This window comes from Cydia fagiglandana, chromosome 20 (genome assembly GCF_963556715.1).
Source record: "Cydia fagiglandana chromosome 20, ilCydFagi1.1, whole genome shotgun sequence".
In the NCBI taxonomy this organism is placed as follows: Eukaryota; Metazoa; Arthropoda; class Insecta; order Lepidoptera; family Tortricidae; genus Cydia; species Cydia fagiglandana.
The window spans coordinates 4943385-4965096 of NC_085951.1; the positions used below are offsets into that span (position 1 = coordinate 4943385).

General features: G+C 44.0%; 1 protein-coding gene across 1 annotated transcript; it reads left to right on the plus strand.

The window, feature by feature from the left end:
* Positions 1-296: 296 nt before the first annotated feature.
* LOC134674395 (5'-AMP-activated protein kinase catalytic subunit alpha-2) lies at positions 297-21552 on the plus strand. The gene is made up of 8 exons (XM_063532464.1): positions 297-716; positions 1652-1761; positions 2317-2512; positions 13816-14115; positions 15950-16145; positions 17959-18085; positions 18821-18940; positions 20444-21552. Exons 1-8 carry the CDS (start codon positions 459-461, stop codon positions 20706-20708), a joined length of 1572 nt encoding a protein of 523 aa, XP_063388534.1. The 5' UTR covers positions 297-458; the 3' UTR covers positions 20709-21552.
* Positions 21553-21712: the final 160 nt, after the last annotated feature.

Consider the following 21712-nt stretch of genomic DNA (forward strand, 5'->3'; position numbering starts at 1 on the left):
GGGATCCTAAAACTTGTATAAAAACTTTATTTTCGATCTAAATAATGTAAAAATTGCTTAATATATTATACGCTCATTTCTTTTCGAACTATTAATTATTTTTAGGTACTTGTACTATGTAGTACAAGTACAGCAATACACAATACTCTAGTACAGCAATATCTATTGCTGACTGAATATTTAATGGTCACAACACTGGATCATGTTCATATAATTAAAATAAGCATATGCAGAACCATCTTCTTAAATACCGTTTCATCTTGGCACACATTTGTTGACATTTCTGAAGACTGTCAAAAATTATTAATCTATCTCGTGTTTCCTGGTTATATTTGTGAGTAATGTAATTACGTTTCAATTTCAAAACCAGATTTCCGTGTTAATGCGTGTAACTATCGTGATCTAACTAGAAAATTAAAGTGGATCCATGTAAGGTTAATATCACGTAACAGTTTAAAATGGAGAAGCCTGACAAGCCAGTGGCCAGCGGGGTGCAGCCGATCGTGAAGATCGGGCACTACACCCTGGGCGCCACGCTCGGGGTCGGCACCTTCGGGAAAGTGAAGATCGGCGAACACCAGCTCACCAAGCATAAGGTGGCCGTGAAGATTCTGAACCGACAGAAGATCAAGTCGCTCGATGTTGTCGGAAAAATCCGTCGTGAGATACAAAATCTTAAGTTGTTCCGGCATCCGCATATTATTAAATTGTATCAGGTATGTGTTCACTTTATATTGTATCAAAATTTTATGGTGGGGTTGAATGTGTTAATGTAGTTTATTTATTTACCACTAAGCCCGATTTAGACGATGCGAGAACTCGCATGCGAGTTTCATACCATTGCGGGTTTTGATTGGTCAGTTGAATTGGATGTAACCAACAGTCCGCAATGTAACTAAAATCATGCAAGGTCACGCGCCGTCTAAATCAGCCCTTATGCTTATTTGCTAAATGTTTTGTTTCTTTATTTAGATTTATATTATATTCACCGCTTTAAATAAATTCAGAACTATATAGACTTTGTAGAATTTGTTAGGTAAGTAAATTGCCATTCATTGACGGCAGCGAAGCGAAGGTCTACGTTTTGACTCGGGCATTTTGCTTTTGTATGTCCGTATGTTCTCCTCTACAGGTTGCAATTCTAAACCGATTCTCGTGAAATTTTGTCACCGAATTCTATGAAACGATTTTTTTTTTGTCGAGCCGGTTTTTGGAAATTTTTCAAAATGGAAGAGTTGTGATAGTTCGCGCTTAAACAAATAGTCGTATCGGTATCATAAGAGTGTATTCTTTTTAAGACATGTTTACAGATTAAATGGACAAAAATTCAGAAATTTTATTTCGCTGGTTTTGGAGATATTCAGTTTGTACTTGAGAATGAGTAGCTAAATTTCGTCACCTCATGTAAGAACTATCATGGTGCATTTTGCAAACGTTCGCTTTTTTTTGTTTGCACGGAAGGTCTGGGTTCGATCCCCAGTAATTATATGCTGGGATATAACTTTTTGTATTTTTTACACTTAAATTTCATATCAATTGTTGTTTGTTATTTTATTTTTTTATTTAACTCAGTTTTAAGCTCTGCTCGCGAGGTCTACAGCTCACAGAGCCACTAGTATTACGAGATATTTATTTGATTGCCTTATTCCAGGTGATCTCTACTCCGACGGACATCTTTATGATAATGGAGTATGTGTCGGGCGGGGAGTTGTTTGACTACATAGTAAAACGCGGCAAGCTGCAGGAGCATGAAGCTCGCAGGTACGTGCTCGTAATGTATGGATGGATAAAACTAATAGAAAAGATCCAACTTAGGATCAACTATTAGACAATGAATGTGGTCAATAGCCTCAAGGAGGGTGCTCAATCATAGAATTGATTTTTGTAAATTATCATCTGTACAAAATTGTGATCTGAGTCCAGAAGCACAGAACTCATTGGTCTATGTAAGTAAGCACATGTTAGAAGACTAGAAGTTACGTCAGCATTTCCCAGCAACTATGGGTCGCAAAAATTGAGTGCGCCCTGAAACTACTAGGAAATCTGAGGGTTACCAATAATATTGTAAGCCCCCTTTTTAAAGACAGGGTGGGTCCCAAAGTTGGCAGTTTTTGTAAAGGCCCGTCTCCATATCGCGCGGCAAGCTATCGAACATTGGGTCGCGCGGCAGCCGCGCGCAATGGATACCGGGCTGCCGCGCGAGCCAACTCGATCATTGGCGCGCTCGAACGCGCCGCGCGACGAACCAGAAGGTGGATCGGAGCCCTGTCAACTTTGGGAACCACTGAGTTACGTTTTGCTAAATTTTCTTTGCAGGTTCTTCCAACAGATAATCTCTGGTGTGGACTACTGCCACAGACACATGATCGTGCACCGGGACCTCAAGCCAGAGAACCTGCTGCTTGACCACAACATGCACGTCAAGATTGCGGACTTCGGTCTGTCTAATATGATGATGGATGGAGAGTTTTTGAGGACTTCCTGTGGCTCACCAAACTATGCTGCTCCTGAGGCATGTAACACTTGTTTTGTTATAGTTTTATAGTTCGTTTTTTTTAGCATTAGAAATAAGGTAAACAATCTTGATGTGTCTTTTAATTGAAAAACACATTTTAAAAATAAGTTACGGCAAATATGTAACAATTATGAATCTAATACGATCATTTATTTTCTTCTGCTTTCATAAGTAATAGTTTTTTATTTTAAAAAGCGCTTTTCAATTAAAAGACGTTTTAAGATCGCTTACCTTCTTGCAAGTTCTTTCTAATGCTAAAAGAAACGAACTATAAAAATATACAAATTTTACCTTCCAATAAAATTGGTATTATGTTTCCTTCCACATCGAAGATCTTCATTGAGAGAGTAACGCGATCGTTGACCGATCGATGCCGCTAGCGTCTATGCAGTCGCTCCGCTCCACGCCGTGACGTAGTTCCGCTTCCCGTCCCTGCCAACCATTGCTCGCTTCCCGCTAATCGCCGCCGCCATGTCATTGTTGAGGAGAAGTACCGTCGGCATAAAAGTAGCCTAGTAGCCTGCCAGGAAGGCATTACTCAGATCTTCGATGTGGAAGGAAACATAATACCAATTTTATTGGAAGGTAAAATTTGTATATTATGTGTTCCGTACTCCACATCGAAGATCTTCATTGAGACCTGTTTATTATCTCCTGGTGGCGAGTTAGCGGGCGCGCAAGCGATAGGGCTACACCTACTGTCATAGAACTCAGAGAAAGAATAAATATGTATACACCATATTGCAACCCATGAAATCACAGTGACTCGTTATAATGTGAATTACAGGAAATTGAGAATTGAAATTGTAATCTCAGGTTCGAATCTGACGTTAAACTGGTTAAGAGATTTCTCATTCGAAAATCGCATCCGATCCGCAGAATCTCGGCGAGTCATGTTCCCAATTAACATAAGCGAAAATATCGCTAAGTAAATAGCTTTCCAGCCAATTTAGTTATTAAGTACAACGTGGATCGAAAGCAATCGTAGGCGAGGCCGGCTTGGATGAGACTGTGGCTGAAAGAAATAAGCGAAGTGTCCCCTAACATTTTGTGTAATTCTCGCAAGGTGACGTACCCAGACTACCTACTTATACTGGGTCTATACTTTATTCCGGAGCTTCTAAGAGTCCAGTCGGTAAGACACGTTATCTCCCATATAACCATTCCAGTCGCAGAATCATCAAAGTGGTAACTAAATGTCAGATGTGTCGTAACAGAGTCCACACAATGTGTCTAGAATTGTTTCGAAACAAAGTGTCGTCGCCGTGTGTACACTTTTCCGTAACAAGGTGTCGACACATTTGTGTGCACTTTGCGTGCGGTTTGCGACTAAATCTGACAGCAAATTTGTGACAGCAAATGTCAATTTAAAATACCTCTTGAAAACCAAGGTTTGTCAAACTACTATTAGTGTCTCGTATGCTCGTAATTCTAGTAAGTCATCATGGGCGATGCAAATGATAATAATCGACCAAAACGTCCAAAACCATATAAACACCCAACACCCGTCAACCTTTTACAGAAAAATTTTTAAAGAAATGCAATAAGCTACTTAGGTCAGCCAACGAATGCTCCAAAAAGTTGTGTTGCTCAGAACACAATTTTTGACTCCGTAACTTGGTTTAGACAAGTTAGGAGGTGAACATATCAAAAGTCCCCGGCCGTAGCCCTTGAGCGGGGGGAAGAGAGGGGGCTTTGAAGGTCCCATTTTCCGGTTTTTCGATGATATCTCGGAAACTATGCATCTTAGCGACATGGCCACTTATACAAAATGAAAGTTAATTTAATTTGTTATTACAAGTTTATTCGTCAATTTTTTCGATATGTTGAATGTTTTGAGATATCCGCTCTTGAAAGTTTATTTAGGGCTCTCAATTTTATCTTGATATATCTACATCAGTGAAGGTGCTAGGCCGTGTATGGTATCGTTTTCGTATAAATCTGGTTTGCTGAATCCATTTAAGGTATCACATTGGCACCATTCCACAAAATTAAAAAAAATATTTTTAGGGTTCCGTACCTCAAAAGCAAAAAACGGAATCCTTATAAGATCACTCGTGCGTCTGTATGTCTGTCCGTCTGAATACACAAAATAGTTCTTTACCTATAGATGACAGGAAAACCTATTAGAAATGTGCAGTCAAGCGCGAGTCGGACTTAATGTACGGAACCCTTAATACGCGAGCCCGACTCGCACTCGGCCGGTTTTTTGAAACTCCTCTTGACGCTTAACCGCTGAACCGCTTTCGTTGAAATTTGGTATAGAAATAGTTTGCGTCCCGGAACAGGACATAGGATAGATCTTATAACCAAAATCATCTTTTGAAGGTGTGAAAAGTAGCGTGGAAATTTGTACGAGAAATCAATAACCGCTGATTCGATTTATATGAAATTTGGGATGGTCTACATCTTTGATTTAGTTAAAAATGATAAAAAAACATGACTTCAAACCTAAACTTAAACAGTATTAACTTCAAGAAATCAATTCTGAATTCCCCCCTACACCTCATTTCACACCTTTAAAGGATGTTTTTTGAGATAACTTATTATGTCCTGTCTCGGGACTCAAAATGTATGTGTACCAAATTAAAATTAAAATTGTTCAGCAGTTTAAGCGTGAAGAGGAGTTTAAAAGAAAGTATTTTAATAAGTTTATATGATTTTACTTCGGAATGGTGTCAATGTGATACCATAACTAAATTTGGTACTGCGAATTTATACGCGCGAAAACGATACCAAACATGGCCTCGTAGCTTTACTGTTGTAGAAGTCAAAATAAAATTGAGAGCCCTAAATTCTTATTACTTGGCCAAACTTGTGTAGAAGGAAAAGGTAAAATAAAAGTCTTCGGCAGGAATATAAGACACAAATATATTTTTTTTGCGTTACTATTTCAATCATCAAATATAAACATACCTTGATTATATTATTCTAGTGAGATCCTCGTAGATAAACAAAAACATTTACTTAAAAAATTACAAGATCGAAATGTCACGGAACTTGTGAGAGTAATATGTGAAAAATAAAAACTTTTATGACAAAACAATCTGGACACAATTTAAGAATCACCCAATTGCGTCGAGGAATCATCTGTAGTTTTGCTTGTTTCATTACCTCCTCGCTTCTTTTTTGTCCTTTGTATTCAGTAGCAATTTGTTAGATCTGAAAATAAAGATAACTTGCGTCGTCACGGATGTCGATTTATAGGTTTTAGGGAGTGCAGAATTCGAAAATGATGACCAGTTTGGATTCCAAGATGTCTGCCGTGCACTTTGTCATATAAGCCGTCATGGATATTGATTGATAGGTGTTAGGAAGAGTAGAATTCGAAAATGATGACCATGACCAACGTGCACGGCAGACGTCTTGGTTTCCAAAATGGTCATCATTTTCGAATTCTGCACACCCTAAAACCCATACATATAGTAAGTAGTTCGCCTCGAACTGTGAACTCGCGGTTTGCCAAACAGATCAATTGAATGCAGTGCTACTTAGTCTGAGATGGGCATTTCGTAATTGATTCCTGATTCCACGATTACTTGAAATTACTTTGTAATCGGATTACCGATTCCTAGATTACTTTGTAATCTAACAATACCGAATTACTAAGTACAATTCCATTTGAGGAATCAGGAACCAATTTTTCGAATACTACAATTACTAGTAATAGAAATCAATGTCGATTCTTCATTAGGTACAGGAATATATATCACTTGATTCCTTTCAGATTACATTTCGTACTACTACATAAGTACATTTCGACTTCGATAGTAGATATAGATGTTGTTGACTTACTAGGATGCATCTACCGATACCTTATTTGAAACAGGTGTGCAGATTTCGAAAATGATGACCATGACCAATAAAACGACATCCATGACGACTTTTAACATAGTGCATGGCCGCCATCTTGGATTCCAAAAAGGTCATCATTTTCGAAATCAGGGCCCCCTAAAACCTATAAAACGACACCCATGACAACTTTTATGACTTAGTGCATGGCCGCCATTTTGGATTCCAAAATGGTCATCATTTTCGAAATCTGCGCCCCCTAAAACCTATAAAACGACATCCATGACGACTTTTATGACATAGTGCATGGCCGCCATATTGGAATTCAAAATAGTCATCATTTTCGAAATCTGCGCCCCCTAAAACCTATAAAACGACATCCATGACGACTTTTATGACATACTGCATGGCCGCCATCTTGAAATCCAAAATGGTCATCATTTTCGAAATCTGCGCCCCCTAAAACCTATAAAACGACACCCATGACGACTTTTATGACATAGTGCATGGCCGCCATTTTGGAATCCAAAATAGTCATCATTTTCTAAATCTGCGCCCCTTAAAACCTATAAAACGACATCCATGACGACTTTTATGACATAGTGCATGGCCGCCATCTTGGAATCCAAAATGGTCATCATTTTCGAAATCTGCGCCCCCTAAAACCTATAAAACGACATCCATGACGACTTTTATGACATAGTGCATGGCCGCCATATTGGAATCCAAAATAGTCATCATTTTCGAAATCTGCGCCCCCTAAAACCTATAAAACGACATCCATGACGACTTTTATGACATACTGCATGGCCGCCATCTTGAAATCCAAAATGGTCATCATTTTCGAAATCTGCGCCTCCTAAAACCTATAAAACGACACCCATGACGACTTTTATGACATAGTGCATAGCCGCCATTTTGGAATCCAAAATAGTCATCATTTTCTAATTCTGCGCCCCTTAAAACCTATAAAACGACATCCATGACGACTTTTATGACATAGTGCATGGCCGCCATCTTGGAATCCAAAATGGTCATCATTTTCGAAATTTGCGTCCCCTAAAACCCATAAAACGACACCCATGACGACTATTATGACATAGTGCATGGCCGCCATCTTGGAATCCAAAATGGTCATCATTTTCGAAATCTGCGCCCCCTAAAACCTATAAAACGACACCCATGACGACTTTTATGACATAGTGCATGGCCGCCATCTTGGAATCCAAAATGGTCATCGTTTTCGAAATCTGCGCCCCCTAAAACCTATAAAACGACACTCATGACGACTTTTATGACAAAGTGTTTGGCTACCATCTGCATGCAAGACATTTCTATTATTTTTACGTACAAAAATGGCCCCCTGTCAACTTCCAACCGAGATTTAATCGATAATTTATTCGATTAATATTCAGATTAACTCTATTTCAATCTATGTTAGGTCGACTAAACTAATCGCGTTTAAAATTTGAGGATTAACTTTTTTTATTCCATTAGTCGAATAAACAGTTAATCTATTAATGCCCATCTCTGACCACGGCATTTTTACACTTTGAGAATATCTGAAAACAAATGAACACAAGGAGCCATTTTGCAAATCCGGTAACTTTGTTATTACTTTTGACAGCGCGTGTCATGTGTCTACACAGAGTCGACACAAAGTCGAAACATTTGCGACTACTTTGTGACTGCAATATTTCTCAGCCTTAAACCATATTTATACATCATAATTAACAAGTTTCGTAGTATGTAAAGCATTATTTCTGTTATTTAAGTATAGTATACGCATCGAAGTACTAAAAATGCATCAAATAATATAGTTATGAACACAGGCACTGAGAAGTAAACAATTTCATTTCCGGCTAAACTAAAACAATGTGGTGGCGCGTTGATTATATTACACTTAGTTTATCAAATCACTCGAGCAGTTTAATTCCCCATAATAATTTAAGTCCTATTGTAATATAAATGCAAACAATATATAATTACGTCTTGTAATCCGTTTTAGAGATGGCGTATTAATGTCACTTATTTTTATTTAAGCATTTTTCCATCTGACAGTTTCCATTTGACAGGAACAAAATGAACGAATGAACGAATGATTTTGGCATAAAGTAGTCGCAAACCCGAAACAATGTGTGCACACGGCGACCACACTTTATGTCACTTTGTGTCATGTGTCGACCCTTCCCCATTTCTGGTAACTGTGTCGACACGGCGACGACTCTGCGACTGGAATTGTGACCGAAACAGACGGTGTCGACACAAGATGTGTCTACACCGCGTCGTAACGGCGACTGGAAATGGTTGTATGGGCTGGTTTAGAGCCGAATTTCGGACACAAAATAATAGCGTTAAAGTTATCTATGTAATTGCCCGGGCTACAGTGTAAGGTCATTGACCCTGCGGCCTGATGCTAACAGCAAAAGTGCGGCAGCTCTTCTATCGTACTTCTTCTAACGTACCTAACGTTGTAGGGCTATTTAAATTAGGGCAAGTAGATGTCTCGCGTCCCAAGCTGGTGCTTTGGGAGGCGCTGGTCTCGCTATTAATGGCGTTGGAAGAAGGCATAGTGTCCGATAGTGGTTCATATACAGCACTTGTGAGAGGCTTATGAACGAGTATCGTTCTGAAAGCTAACATGGATAATAGAAATAGACGTCTGAGATAGCTCGCTACTTCACTGGATAGAGGTACCTGGCAGTTGATCTTATTTTGATGCACCATAAAGACCATTTCTACATTGTGGCCGTACATGCCGCCTAGACAAGGGGACGATCTAGGGGCTCCCGTTACTGGTTTTCTATACACAGTACCGGAATCGGGAATATCCGGTTCTTCCATATTACCGAGACAGTGACAGTTGCGTTTCGTTCGCTACGTAGCGTTAGACCTTGGCATGTTATATGCATGCGCCAGTCACGCCAGTAGCGGACTTCACTCCTGATCCCGCCAGCTCGGTGTTGGAGCGTCCTATCTGACAGGAGCTACGCCTCATTCTTAAGGTCGTTGACTCGTAAGAGAGGGCGGTCTGACGTTGTGTTCACTAGGACCGCCAGTAAATTGCAAGCTTACCACAGCTCTGCTGCTTTAAGACTCTCCTTATCACGCCGTCGCAGTACACAGACTAGGCTGGGAGGTGGAGACATCCATGCCAAGTCTCACAGGCAGCTGCCAAACGTCGTGGTAGCAGTTCAATGAGTCTGTTAAGAAATACCGTGGCACAGTGCGAGGGCTCTCGAAAGCGGAGGCCGGCCAACAAGGCGCCTGTCAGGCGAAGACAGTCTCGGCGGCTGCTGGGCGCAGCTGCCACTCGGGCGCGCAGTGACTTCTTGATAAACCGTCGCCCTCGGGGGTTGTACCGACCTGGCAAGTAGCAAGCAACGACCTGCTGGCATCAGCAGTTTTTTTTTTTTTTTTTTTTTTTTTTTTTTTTTTTTTTTTTTTTTTTTTTTTTTTTTTTTTTTTTTTTTTTTTTTTTTTTTTTTTTTTTTTTTTTTTTTTTTTTTTTTTTTTTTTTTTTTTTTTTTTTTTTTTTTTTTTTTTTTTTTTTTTTTTTTTTTTGCGACAGCCGTAGTAACGGAAGGGATGTAGTGTCGCCGTCGTTTTATGTATACTGTACCGGTGCGGTTGCATGTTGTCTCTTCGCACATTGTCTACCAATATTGGAGATTGTAACGGACTGCTTGCATAAGATGAGGAAGAAAGTGGTGCGAGGCTTTCGGCAGCTCCGTGTTGCTGGGGACTGCGAAGGCTTCACCTTCCTCCATGAACTAAAGTTTGCGAATTTGAGACTGAACAGAAGGCATTGAGTCTCATTTCTGCGAGAAACTCTGCAGCAAGGCAGGCCTGTATGTCGCGAAAATGAAAACTTTCAATCGGGGTGTTGTGCCGTGTCCCACGTGATGTCTAGGAGCGTGATGGTCTAATTCGCTTTATCCGAAGAGACACCCTATATCGAGTTAGTATAGGGCATCGAGTTAGTAGCATGCTTTTAAGGAAATCGAACTGATGAAATCAAGTCTAAAATCGATTTTGGCGCTTTGCGTAACAAAACTGTTTCGATAAAGTCGAATACAGACAGATGGAAACTGCTGGAGTCCTCCTGGCCCCTTTCTCTTAGCACCGGAAACTCAAGCTTGTTCAGGCGCAGCGGGTTTATTCGTCCCATTTTGTTTATTATGGGCTTTTCGCACGAGTTCGTCTTTGTAAGACGGAACTTAAGCTGGAGAGCGCGAGCAAGCAGAGATAATTATGTGAAGTCTGCATACCTTTTCGATGCCTTTCACCTCGGTTTCGAGCGGTCGCACAGGGCCTTGTCGCTAGCTGCTCTCCGGTTGGACCACTCCATGGCCTCGAGAAGTCGTAGGAACTTCGAAGCGACACAGCGAAGTCGATCAGCACCTTTATGAAGCCCGGGAACACGACGTATTTTCCTCTGAGTATCGACATATCTTACCGCTTTCAACTCCGGGCAGTCGAGCCGCGCTAGGACGGGGCTCTTTACGACCTTGTCTGCCATCGCCGGAGGATTCTTTAACCGAAACCAAGAGCTTAGCGGTCTGTTCGTGCTGTACCATACCATACCTATACCTGCACCATAGCTATAGGCGCCTGCGTATCTCAATGGAACCATGTGGACAGGACAAAACTGATACTGTGGCGCCCAGCGAGCAAGGGACGACATCGTCGTAGTTGCAGCATCGGTGGACAGCATCGGCGTGATTGTGGCAACCGCCGCCGCTCGGGAGGCGCCGGTGCGTGAAGCTAGGGGCGCCATCGTGGTGGCCGGCTCGGGGAGGGGGGGGCACCGGTGCCTGAGGCCGGGCAGCTCATGGCGGCCGCCACTGGTTCGGGAAGCGCTGGTGCGTGGGGCGAGGACCCATAGTGGCGGCCCGCTCTAGAGGCGTTGTCGCGTGAGGCGGGCGGCTCCATCGTGGCGGCCGCCGCCACCGGCTCGGGAGGCGCCGGTGCGTGAAGCGAGAGGCGCCATCGTGGCGGCCAGCTCGGGAGGCACCGGTGCATGAGGCGGTCGCCGTCTGGCTCGGGAGGCACTGGTGTGAGGCGAGAGGCGCCATTGTGGCGGCCAGCGCGAGAGGCGCCAGTGCGCAGGTGGTGGTGCCATCGTGGCGGGCGGCATCATCGTGGCGGGCAGCACCATTGTGGCAGCTGCCGCCGCCGCGTCGATGCGTAATGCGAGAGGCGCCATCGTGGCGGCCAGCTCGGGGGGCAGGCGGCGTCATCGAGCGGGCGGCGCCATCATGGCGGCCACCGTCGCCAGGCTCAGGTGCGTGAGGCGAGAGGCGCCGTTGTGGCGGCCAGCTCGACAGGCGCCGGTGCGCGTGACGGACGTTATCGGCACGGGAGGCGCCGATGGCTAGGCTCGTAGCTGCACGCATTCACGGTGATGCTGTTGCCCTCGGCGGTGCCATCGTGGTGGCCACCACCGGCGCGTAGGTCACCAGCGACGTCATGACGGGCGGCAACTAACGCGGCGATCGTCGCTGTACTCGTAGCATTTCCACTGCTTACACGTAACTTACCTTCCTTCCGCTCGAGCAGTCGCGGTCCGCCTTCACCTTGGCGCGATCCACCCGCGATGCGCCCGCAGCTGCAGGAGCGGGCGTGTGACGTCTCTCCGAGTCCTGCGGACTGGAGGCGTCCCCCGTGGCCCGCAGCGTCGCGGTGTCTCGGAGTCACCTTGGACGACAGCAGAAAACGCGGCGCGCGCGGGCGGGGGCGGGCGCCGGGCCCGCGCCCCCGCGCCGGGGGACGGGGCGCCCCGGGCGCGCCGCAACTAACAACACGAGGTACTCCCAGGCTACTGCCTGAGAACCCTCCGCGAGTGACGAAGTAACTTCTGAACGCCAATAAAATTAGAATATCTTAAACTGGCTCACCGGATGGTTCGAGACAATCCAAACCTCCTTATCGGCGAAGCGCGGCACCCGGCAGCGGCGCGCGCAGGCCGCCGCCGCCGCGCCGCCCCCGCCGCCGCAGGCACGATGACCGCGCGTTCCCTCTCCGATGCGGAGCGACTTGTTACCACTTGTTAACAAAAACCACTGACGCACTTCCTACTTCGATCTCGAAAATGCGAGTTAACGGTAACGATTTTAGCAGCATGGAATGTGAAAATTAATTTAGCAAGAAAAAAGTGGGTAGAATCGAAAAGCACCGTTCGATGACTTCGATCGCGAGACCGCCAAAAGACTAATAGTGGCGATCTCTGCCATATCTCACTATTTAATCGACCGAGCTTTGGATCTGAAATGTTAAAGCACCATGCTGCAAAAATATACCTACGCAAAAAATATTTGCGGACCATCGGTCGAGACGGTCGACGAAACAATGACATGGCGGCGGCGATTAGCGGGAAGCGAGCAATGGTTGGCAGGGACGGGAAGCGGAACTACGTCACGGCGTGGAGCGGAGCGACTGCATAGACGCTAGCGGCATCGATCGGTCAACGATCGCGTTACTCTCTCAATGAAGATCTTCGATGTGGAGTACGGAACACATAATATATATATATATAGGGTAAGGGTTCGTAAAAATATAGGGTAATTCGCCAGTAAAAAAAAAAAAACTGGCCACTGTAATTAATTGGCCACCCTAAACTAAAAATGAATTCTATTCACCTATAAACAGAATTCATTTTCGTATATTTAAGGCTTGGCCAAGTTATTGAAACCTTATACTAAAATGAATTCCGTTTATAGGTGAACAGAATTCATTTTTAGTTTAGGGTGGCCAATTACTAACAGTGGCCATGCAGTTACTGGCGTATTACCCTATACAAATTACAAATACGGTCGAATTTCGCTTGATGTGTCTCTTGTCCTTTACGCTAATTTTCGATAGGACTACTCGTAAGGATACATCAGATACATGTCAAGCGAAATTTAACCTAAATTGCGTGATCAACCCGATATAAATTTTTACCTTTTGACCGCCAATGTCGTCAACTGACGCGCGCGGCTACAGCCCAATATCAACCTTTGTGCGTTCCAGGAAAGGCCTGTCTCTATATCGCGCGGCAAACTATCGAACATTGGCTCGCGAGGCAGCCGCGCGCAATGGTTACCGGGTTGGCTCGCGAGCCAACCGCGTTTGCCGCGCAATATGGAGACAGGCCTGAAGGTTCACGATGACGCGGCGCGCACGATACGCGCGGCGTTCAAAAGGTTAAATGTTAGAGTCTCACGAGAGTTTTAGGGCTGATCTAGACGGCGCGCGAACTCGCATGCGATTTCAGTTACATTGCGGACTGTTGATTACGTCCAATCCAACCGAACGATGAAAACCGCAATGTAATGAAACTCGCATGCGAGTTCTTGCATCTTCTAAGCGCCACTTGCACCATTCCACTAACCCGAGGTTAAGCGGTTAAACTGTTAACAAATTGTCAAATTGTACTGGTAACCATGGTAACTCCAGTATTAACCGGTTAACCCCGAGTTAGTGGAATGGTGCAAGTGGCGCTAAATGAGCACTTATTCCTACAGGTGATATCTGGCAAGCTTTACGCCGGCCCGGAAGTCGACGTGTGGTCCTGCGGCGTCATCCTCTACGCCCTCCTCTGCGGCACCCTGCCCTTCGACGACGAGCACGTCCCAACGCTCTTCCGGAAGATCAAGTCCGGGATCTTCCCCATCCCGGAGTACCTGAACAAGAGTGTGGTCAGCCTGCTGTGCACCATGCTGCAGGTGGACCCTATGAAGAGGGCCAGCATCGAGGACGTGAAGAAACACGAGTGGTTCCAGAAGGATCTGCCCGGGTATCTGTTCCCGTCGCCGGTTGAACAGGTGGGATACACTAAAGTAGGCAGTATTTTATTAGGTTAAGGTTTAAAATTGCTCAAACTATCTTCCCCATCCCGGAGTACCTGAACAAGAGTGTGGTCAGCCTGCTGTGCACCATGCTGCAGGTGGACCCTATGAAGAGGGCCAGCATCGAGGACGTGAAGAAGCACGAGTGGTTCCAGAAGGATCTGCCCGGGTATCTGTTCCCGTCGCCGGTTGAACAGGTGGGATACACTGAAGTAGGCAGTATTCTATTAGGTTAAGGTTTAAAATTGCTCAAACTGTATCATCTGCGGTGGGTAGATGCGATTTTGCACGTAGTAGGTAGCGTAATTGCTTGAACTAAGCACTCTATATCCCAGATACCTTTTCTAATTGGCCTGATGACAAATTTTGAAATCCCTTTTAATATTGTCGGTACACTTGTATTGGTTCCGAAAAACACAATATTTCAGCTATACCCATAAGATTTAACATAAATAATTGCATTTTATTATAGCTAGTTTAAACCTCGCGCGAAAACGCCTCGCACGCCATTTGTGACGTCATACATTATGGTGGTAGACATTGCTTACATACTTACAGTTACGAATTTCCCTTGAATCCGAATGATATTGTTAATTCAGCACCATATATTACGATTAGGGATGATAAATACATTACAAAAATTGTTCACAATAAGTCATTTTATACAAAGACTCTCACACGGTTGCAATTTAAGATGAATTATTTAGATACATGTAAATTTTGAGTGAATTACCGAGTGATTACCGAGCCCGGTTTTACTTTTTAATTTTTAATTTTTTCTAGTTACGACAGCCAACATGGCAATGATAGTTCCATTCAGCCAAATAATTAAAAAAGTTTTTTTGTGAAATATCGTATTATTTAGCATTTTATTTATATAATAACAAATAAATATTTTTTGGACGTAATAAATGTTTAGTGGCGAAACAATATTTTTTTTGAACCTCCAAACTCTTTGGCGAGTACGTAATGGATTACAGTCAATGAGGTTGTCTATGTTGCTCTAAGAAATATGTCATGCATTGATGACGTCAACTCTTACGTCGCCTCTGATTGGTGTTTCAGTCAAAATGGCCGAGTGGAGAATTTCGCAATTTTATTTTATTGAATATATTAATAATCCGTCAGTTTATACTGAGATTGGGCCATATTTTAGAATCATATCAACATATACGTTTCTTTGAAACCATTATTTCCATGATTCTTTCTTACTGTCATCAGGCCAATTACTAATTTACCACCTGATCATATTTGATTTTGTACCAACTTTGTACTAAATTGACCGTAGCTTTTAGTAACCGAAAGTCTTCTCAGTCGTCTCCCGAAAGTCACTAAGTACCTTCCGGTATATGTCCCATTCTGGAGTACTGTCGGCACTAGATATATCGGAGCGGCCAAGGTGCTCACGAATATCTGAGCACGCCTCTATTGTCAAGGCGTCAGAATGCTTAAAACTTTCGCGTTTTGAACACATATTAACTCACATAAATTCGTGTTAGACCCGTCTATAAATGTGAGTTAATATGTGTTAGAATGCTTGTTCATATATTTGTGATCACCTTGGCCGTGCCGATATATCTGATGGCGACTGTACCTGAATAAGGGCCAGTTGCACCAACCACATTTGACAGACTGATCAACGTCAGCCGGCGCGCCCCGGCGCTTTACCATGAAACTTTCCATACATAAAAACTTAGCGAACTCTTTAACGATACGAACAGTTTGGTGCAACCGGCCCTAAGTGTGGTAGTCAGTCATATCTTAGAACCTAATATGTATTAAATTTCTAAACCCCAGTTTCGCTCCATAGGACAGCAGCGTAATCGACACAGAAGCTATAAGCGAAGTGTGTGACAAGTTCGGCGTGAAAGAGCACGAAGTGCACAACGCGCTGTTAAGTGGTGACCCCCACGACCAGCTCGCCATCGCCTACCACCTCGTCATAGACAACAAGAGGATTGCTGACGAGGCTGCCAAAGCTGAGATCAAGGACTTCTATGTTGCCAGTGAGTGTCATTATTATTAGAGCACGAAGACCACAACGCGCTGTTAAGTGGTGACCCCCACGACCAGCTCGCCATCGCCTACCACCTCGTCATAGACAACAAGAGGATTGCTGACGAGGCTGCCAAAGCTGAGATCAAGGACTTCTATGTTGCCAGTGAGTATCATTATTAGAGCACGAAGTCCACAACGCGCTGTTAAGTGGTGACCCCCACGACTAGCTCGCCATCGCCTACCACCTCGTCATAGACAACAAGAGGATTGCTGACGAGGCTGCCAAAGCTGAGATCAAGGACTTTTATGTTGCCAGTGAGTGTCATTATTATTAGAGCACGAAGTCCACAACGCGCTCCTGAGCGGTGACCCACACGACCAGCTCGCCATCGCCTAACACCTCGTCATAGACAACAAGAGGATTGCTGACGAGGCTGCCAAAGCTGAGATCAAGGACTTCTATGTTGCCAGTGAGTATCATTATTATTAGAGCACGAAGTCAACAACGCGCTGTTAAGTGGTGACCCCCACGACCAGCTCGCCATCGCCTACCACCTCGTCATAGACAACAAGAGGATTGCTGACGAGGCTGCCAAAGCTGAGATCAAGGACTTCTATGTTGCCAGTGAGTGTCATTATTATTAGAGCACGAAGTCCACAACGCGCTGTTGAGTGGTGACCCCCCGACCAGCTCGCCATCGCCTACCACCTCGTCATAGACAACAAGAGGATTGCTGACGAGGCTGCCAAAGCTGAGATCAAGGACTTCTATGTTGCCAGTGAGTGTCATTATTATTAGAGCACGAAGTCCACAACGCGCTTTTCGGTGGTGACCCCCACGACCAGCTTGCCATCGCCTACCACCTCGTCATAGACAACAAGAGGATTGCTGACGAGGCTGCCAAAGCTGAGATCAAGGACTTCTATGTTGCCAGTGAGTATCATTATTATAAGAGCACGGAGTCCACAACGCGCTGTTCGGTGGTGACCCCCACGACCAGCTCGCCATCGCCTACCACCTGGTCATAGACAACAAGAGGATTGCTGACGAGGCTGCCAAAGCAGAGATCAAGGACTTCTATGTTGCCAGTGAGTATCATTATTATTAGAGCACGAAGTCCACAACGCGCTGTTAAGTGGTGACCCCCACGACCAGCTCGCCATCGCCTACCACCTCGTCATAGACAACAAGAGGATTGCTGACGAGGCTGCCAAAGCTGAGATCAAGGACTTCTATGTCGCCAGTGAGTATATGCCACCGTGTGGCGTATATGATAACTTGACATTGACACTTCAAGCTTTTAAAACGCCCTCTACCAGGCGTGGCTCACTCCGCGATTTCGTCGCGTGGCTATAAGTACATGCGGTCACACCAATTTTGGTGTCTAGCAGTAGTAGTTGCCGCGCACCGCTACGGAACGGACGCTTGCGCTTATATCTCTCGCAATAGACGCGTTTTGTTAGCGAGTGAACCTTCTGTTCCTACTACTATTATTTATTATGTACCTCTACTCACATGCTATCTACAAGAATCTTAACATTCTCAACGATTCCTTACATTGATATTATGATGATTATATTTGCGTACACAATAATGACGAAAAAACTCTACCTCGTGCCGCCCAATGGATGTTAGGATGTACACTCAGTTTCGATGGAATGTCAACCTTAATTAAATACTAAGTTTTCTCGTAAATTTTTCGAACAAATGAAATTCAACCTAATTGAAAATACAACAAGATTCTAACTTCCTTGGCTATGATTTTGTATGGTGGCCGGCACGAGTTTAAAAAGCGCTAAACATTGTGTATACGTCCGTAGGCAACTCGCCGCCAGCCGCGGTGACGGAGAGCGGCCGACCGCACCCGGAGAGGATCGCTCCGCTGCGGGACAAGACCTCGCCGGTGCAGCCGCAGCAGGACAAGGCCCGCGGCACGCCCGTCAAGAGGTACCTCGTATAATCCATACTATATACATAGTGCCGTGTGGTGCCGGCATCAGAAAAGAATAGCACCACCTCATCTCGTCCCGTGGGTGTCGTATAAGGCGACTAAGGGAAAACTGACGACAGATATGCATATGAGCAAGGCTCGCCCGTATCCTTAGCGGGATCCTTGCTCACAACAACTGTGCGCGCGGCACATCGAAAAAAAAAAGCTATATACGTATAATATCCATACTAATATATTATTAACATTATAAAATAATGCGAAAGTGTGTCTGTCTGCCTGTTACCTCTTCACGCTTAAGCCGCTGAACCGATTTAGTTGAAATTTGGTATAGAGATTGTTCGAGTCCCGGGGAAGGACATAGGATAGTTTTTATGTCAGAAATCATGGCTGAAGAAAGTGCAAAAGGGGGTGGAATTGAAACAGTTAATGAATTACCTAATAATTGAAGTAAGCAATGCGCAAATTGAATGATTGCTATTGGCATTATCCAGGCGATATACCTACTTTAGCTGCTGTCACGAAGTCGCCGGCAAAAGCTAGTATATTTATATTGTACAACGTTGCGAGCTCGAACTGTTCATAGAACGTAGTCTTTCTTGTGTAACCGAGGGTCACGGATCAGCGTTAGGGCCTTTATGAACGCCTAGCAGATAACTTCGTTTTACAGCTGGCCTACGAAAGCAAAAAACCACCCTGCCATTTTCTTACTCCTATTTATTCCTTTTTTACAGAGCTAAATGGCACTTGGGCATCCGTTCTCAGAGCAAGCCCAACGATATCATGCTCGAGGTGTTCCGCGCCATGAAGGCGCTCGACTACGAGTGGAAGGTCATCAACCCCTACCACGTCAGGTAATCAACTCATAAACTCCGACTCGCACGTACCTACCCGGTTTTCTTGATATAATGGGGTTGGCCGGTCGAAGTATTAACCTTTTGCACGCCAATGACCGATATATCCGCACCGCAGGGTCAACGCCAAAGACCGATTGATCAGTTACAGACCACAGATCAACATAGATCTACGTGCATATGCATAAAGTTCAATTTCAGTTTTGACACTTGGGTGACGTGGCGCCCGAGTGACAGCTTTTGTGTTTGACACGGCGTCGAAAAGGTTAAGCAGATGGCGCCATCACAGCTTGCCCTGGCTATCCCTAGAATTGTGTAAAATTTTTGTTTTTTTAATACACTGGATGCCAGCTCTTTAAGCCAAATCTCATAGAAAAAGGGGCAAGATGGCGCCATCTATGCAAATCTTTTGACAGTTTCTAACCCTATTACTCCTTGCTGATGGCTCCTCTACACATCACTTGCTCCCTCTAACGCATAAATGCGTCCCTTGGAGTGGAGGCCGGCGTTGGCCCATCGTGTAGAGGAGCCATGACGTTGGCAAAAAACCGGCAGGCTCTGGGACTGGGCCGGCCGCGTCTATCGCATGCATCCGGATAGGTGGGCTAACATAGCCATCCAGTGGATGCCAGTAAGGCACTGGTCCCACCGCGAGCTAGTAAGCTATGAGCTATCGGCTATAAACACGAACAAAAGATAAGCACTCCCGTGTAAATAAAAGAGACACGGCGATATTTATAGCTCACCGCTGGGCGAGTAACTATAAATATCGCCGTGTCTCTTTTATTTACACGGGAGTGCTTATCTTTTGTTCGTGTTTATAGCCGATAGCTCATAGCTTACTAGCTCGCGGTGGGACCAGTGCCTAAAGAAGCGTGTCAACACTGAGCGTGAGAACATGACACTCAAATAGGCTAAGGAAAAATAACCCTTTTATTTACATATTTTTATGAGTTGCGTATAACTATACCTTTGCTATACCCATAGACTAGGAATCCTCTAGACGAAGTTTAGAGCTATTATTTCATGAAACTGATGCTGCCAAAAATACTGGGGTGCAGGGGACGAGGTGAGCGAGTCCCGTACCGTGATTGGTCCGTTCAAAGACGGGCGTCACACACAGACATTTTGACTCGGAAATGGAGTAAAACTACCGTATATTTGTGGCAGAGGGGGTAGCGCTACTATGCTCAGTCTGGAGGATGTCATGTTTGTGGCTACACCTATTATTAACCTTTTAACCGCCAGCAATTTTTGATCGAGCGTGCTCGTGTCGCCCACCGACAGTAATTGTACCACGTAGAGTAAGGTTGGCATAGTTACGGGAGTTATAAATGTGCTGTAAAACCAAATCAGTTCTTTGTCTTATTTATCAGACTGTGGCGAAATGAGCTGGATATGTAATGTCTTATATATCAGACTCTGGCGGTTAAAGGGTTAAGGGCTATATAAGGCTCCAAAGCCTATTCGTGGCTATACCTAACCAGCAATACATATTTCCAGGGTCCGCACACTAAACAAAATGACAACCAAACACGTCAAGATGTCGCTCCAGCTCTACCAAGTGGACTACAAGTCTTACCTCCTCGACTTCAAATCCCTCTCCGGCGAGAAGGAGGATTCCGAGGAGGACTTGGCTTCCCCCATGGCGCCCCCACCTCCGATGGCGCCGCCTTCTGCGAGCCTCCAGAATCTGCAGCCGCAGGGACACCACACTATGGAGTTCTTTGAGATGTGTGCGGCGCTTATTATTCAGCTAGCTAGATAGTTTCGGCAAAGAGAATAGAGTGACGGATTGTCAAAGTAAATTATGTAGCCACTGTAAATTTACTGCCATCTTTCGACAGAATAAAACTGTTAGTACGCCATTTGACTTTGATCCTTATTCTTTCACTGATATGTGTTAACTTATTAAATATTAATATTATCGCCATCTACTCGACTATAGGCCAAAGGTATGGTGCAATCTTTTCGAGCGATCCCATAACCTTCAGCTAGGGAATGCAAATCGGTTATTTTCGGTTATTTTTTGTATGGAAATGATCGGTTATTAACCGAAACCGCGGTTATTTCCATACAAAAAATAACCGATTTGCATTCCCTACCTTCAGCCTACTCAAATGGCGTTCTAACAGTTTTAATCATCTGTCGAAAGATGGCAATAAATGTACTGTAGCTACATAATTTACCATGACAGTAACTCTCTATTTCAAATTCTCTTTGGTTTCGGTTATGACCTATTCTTTGTTGGACAAACAGTTTTTTTCAACTTCATACACTTCACCTGTCAAACAGCTACAAATAATAACTTAGGGTGGTATTCCACCTGTCCAATTTCTATTACCAATATCAGTGCGTCTCACTTTCTCATTAAAGCAAAATGTGAGACGCAATACACATTGGACAAAGAAATTGGATAGGTGGAATACCAACCATAGTTGCAGTTATGACGAATCTTCTTAATATAGAATAAAATTATATTTTAATCGTGCATTGCTTTTTGGATCATAGTGTGGATTATCATAGCTAGCAAGATAATAGCCTAGTCTGGACCCAATGTTCCAAATTTGGAACATCTCACGAAATAAATTATGTATTATGGCAACAGCAAATTTTTCTTACATAAATAATGTAAATGAAATTGTAGTCTAACCAAGGGTATTTTGAATACCCTGTCCTATGCTGTATATATTAATAATTCCATAAAGTTCATTCAGTATTATACCTTTGTATAATGTTTGTTTTGGTTTTCTTTAAATGTAATTGTATATT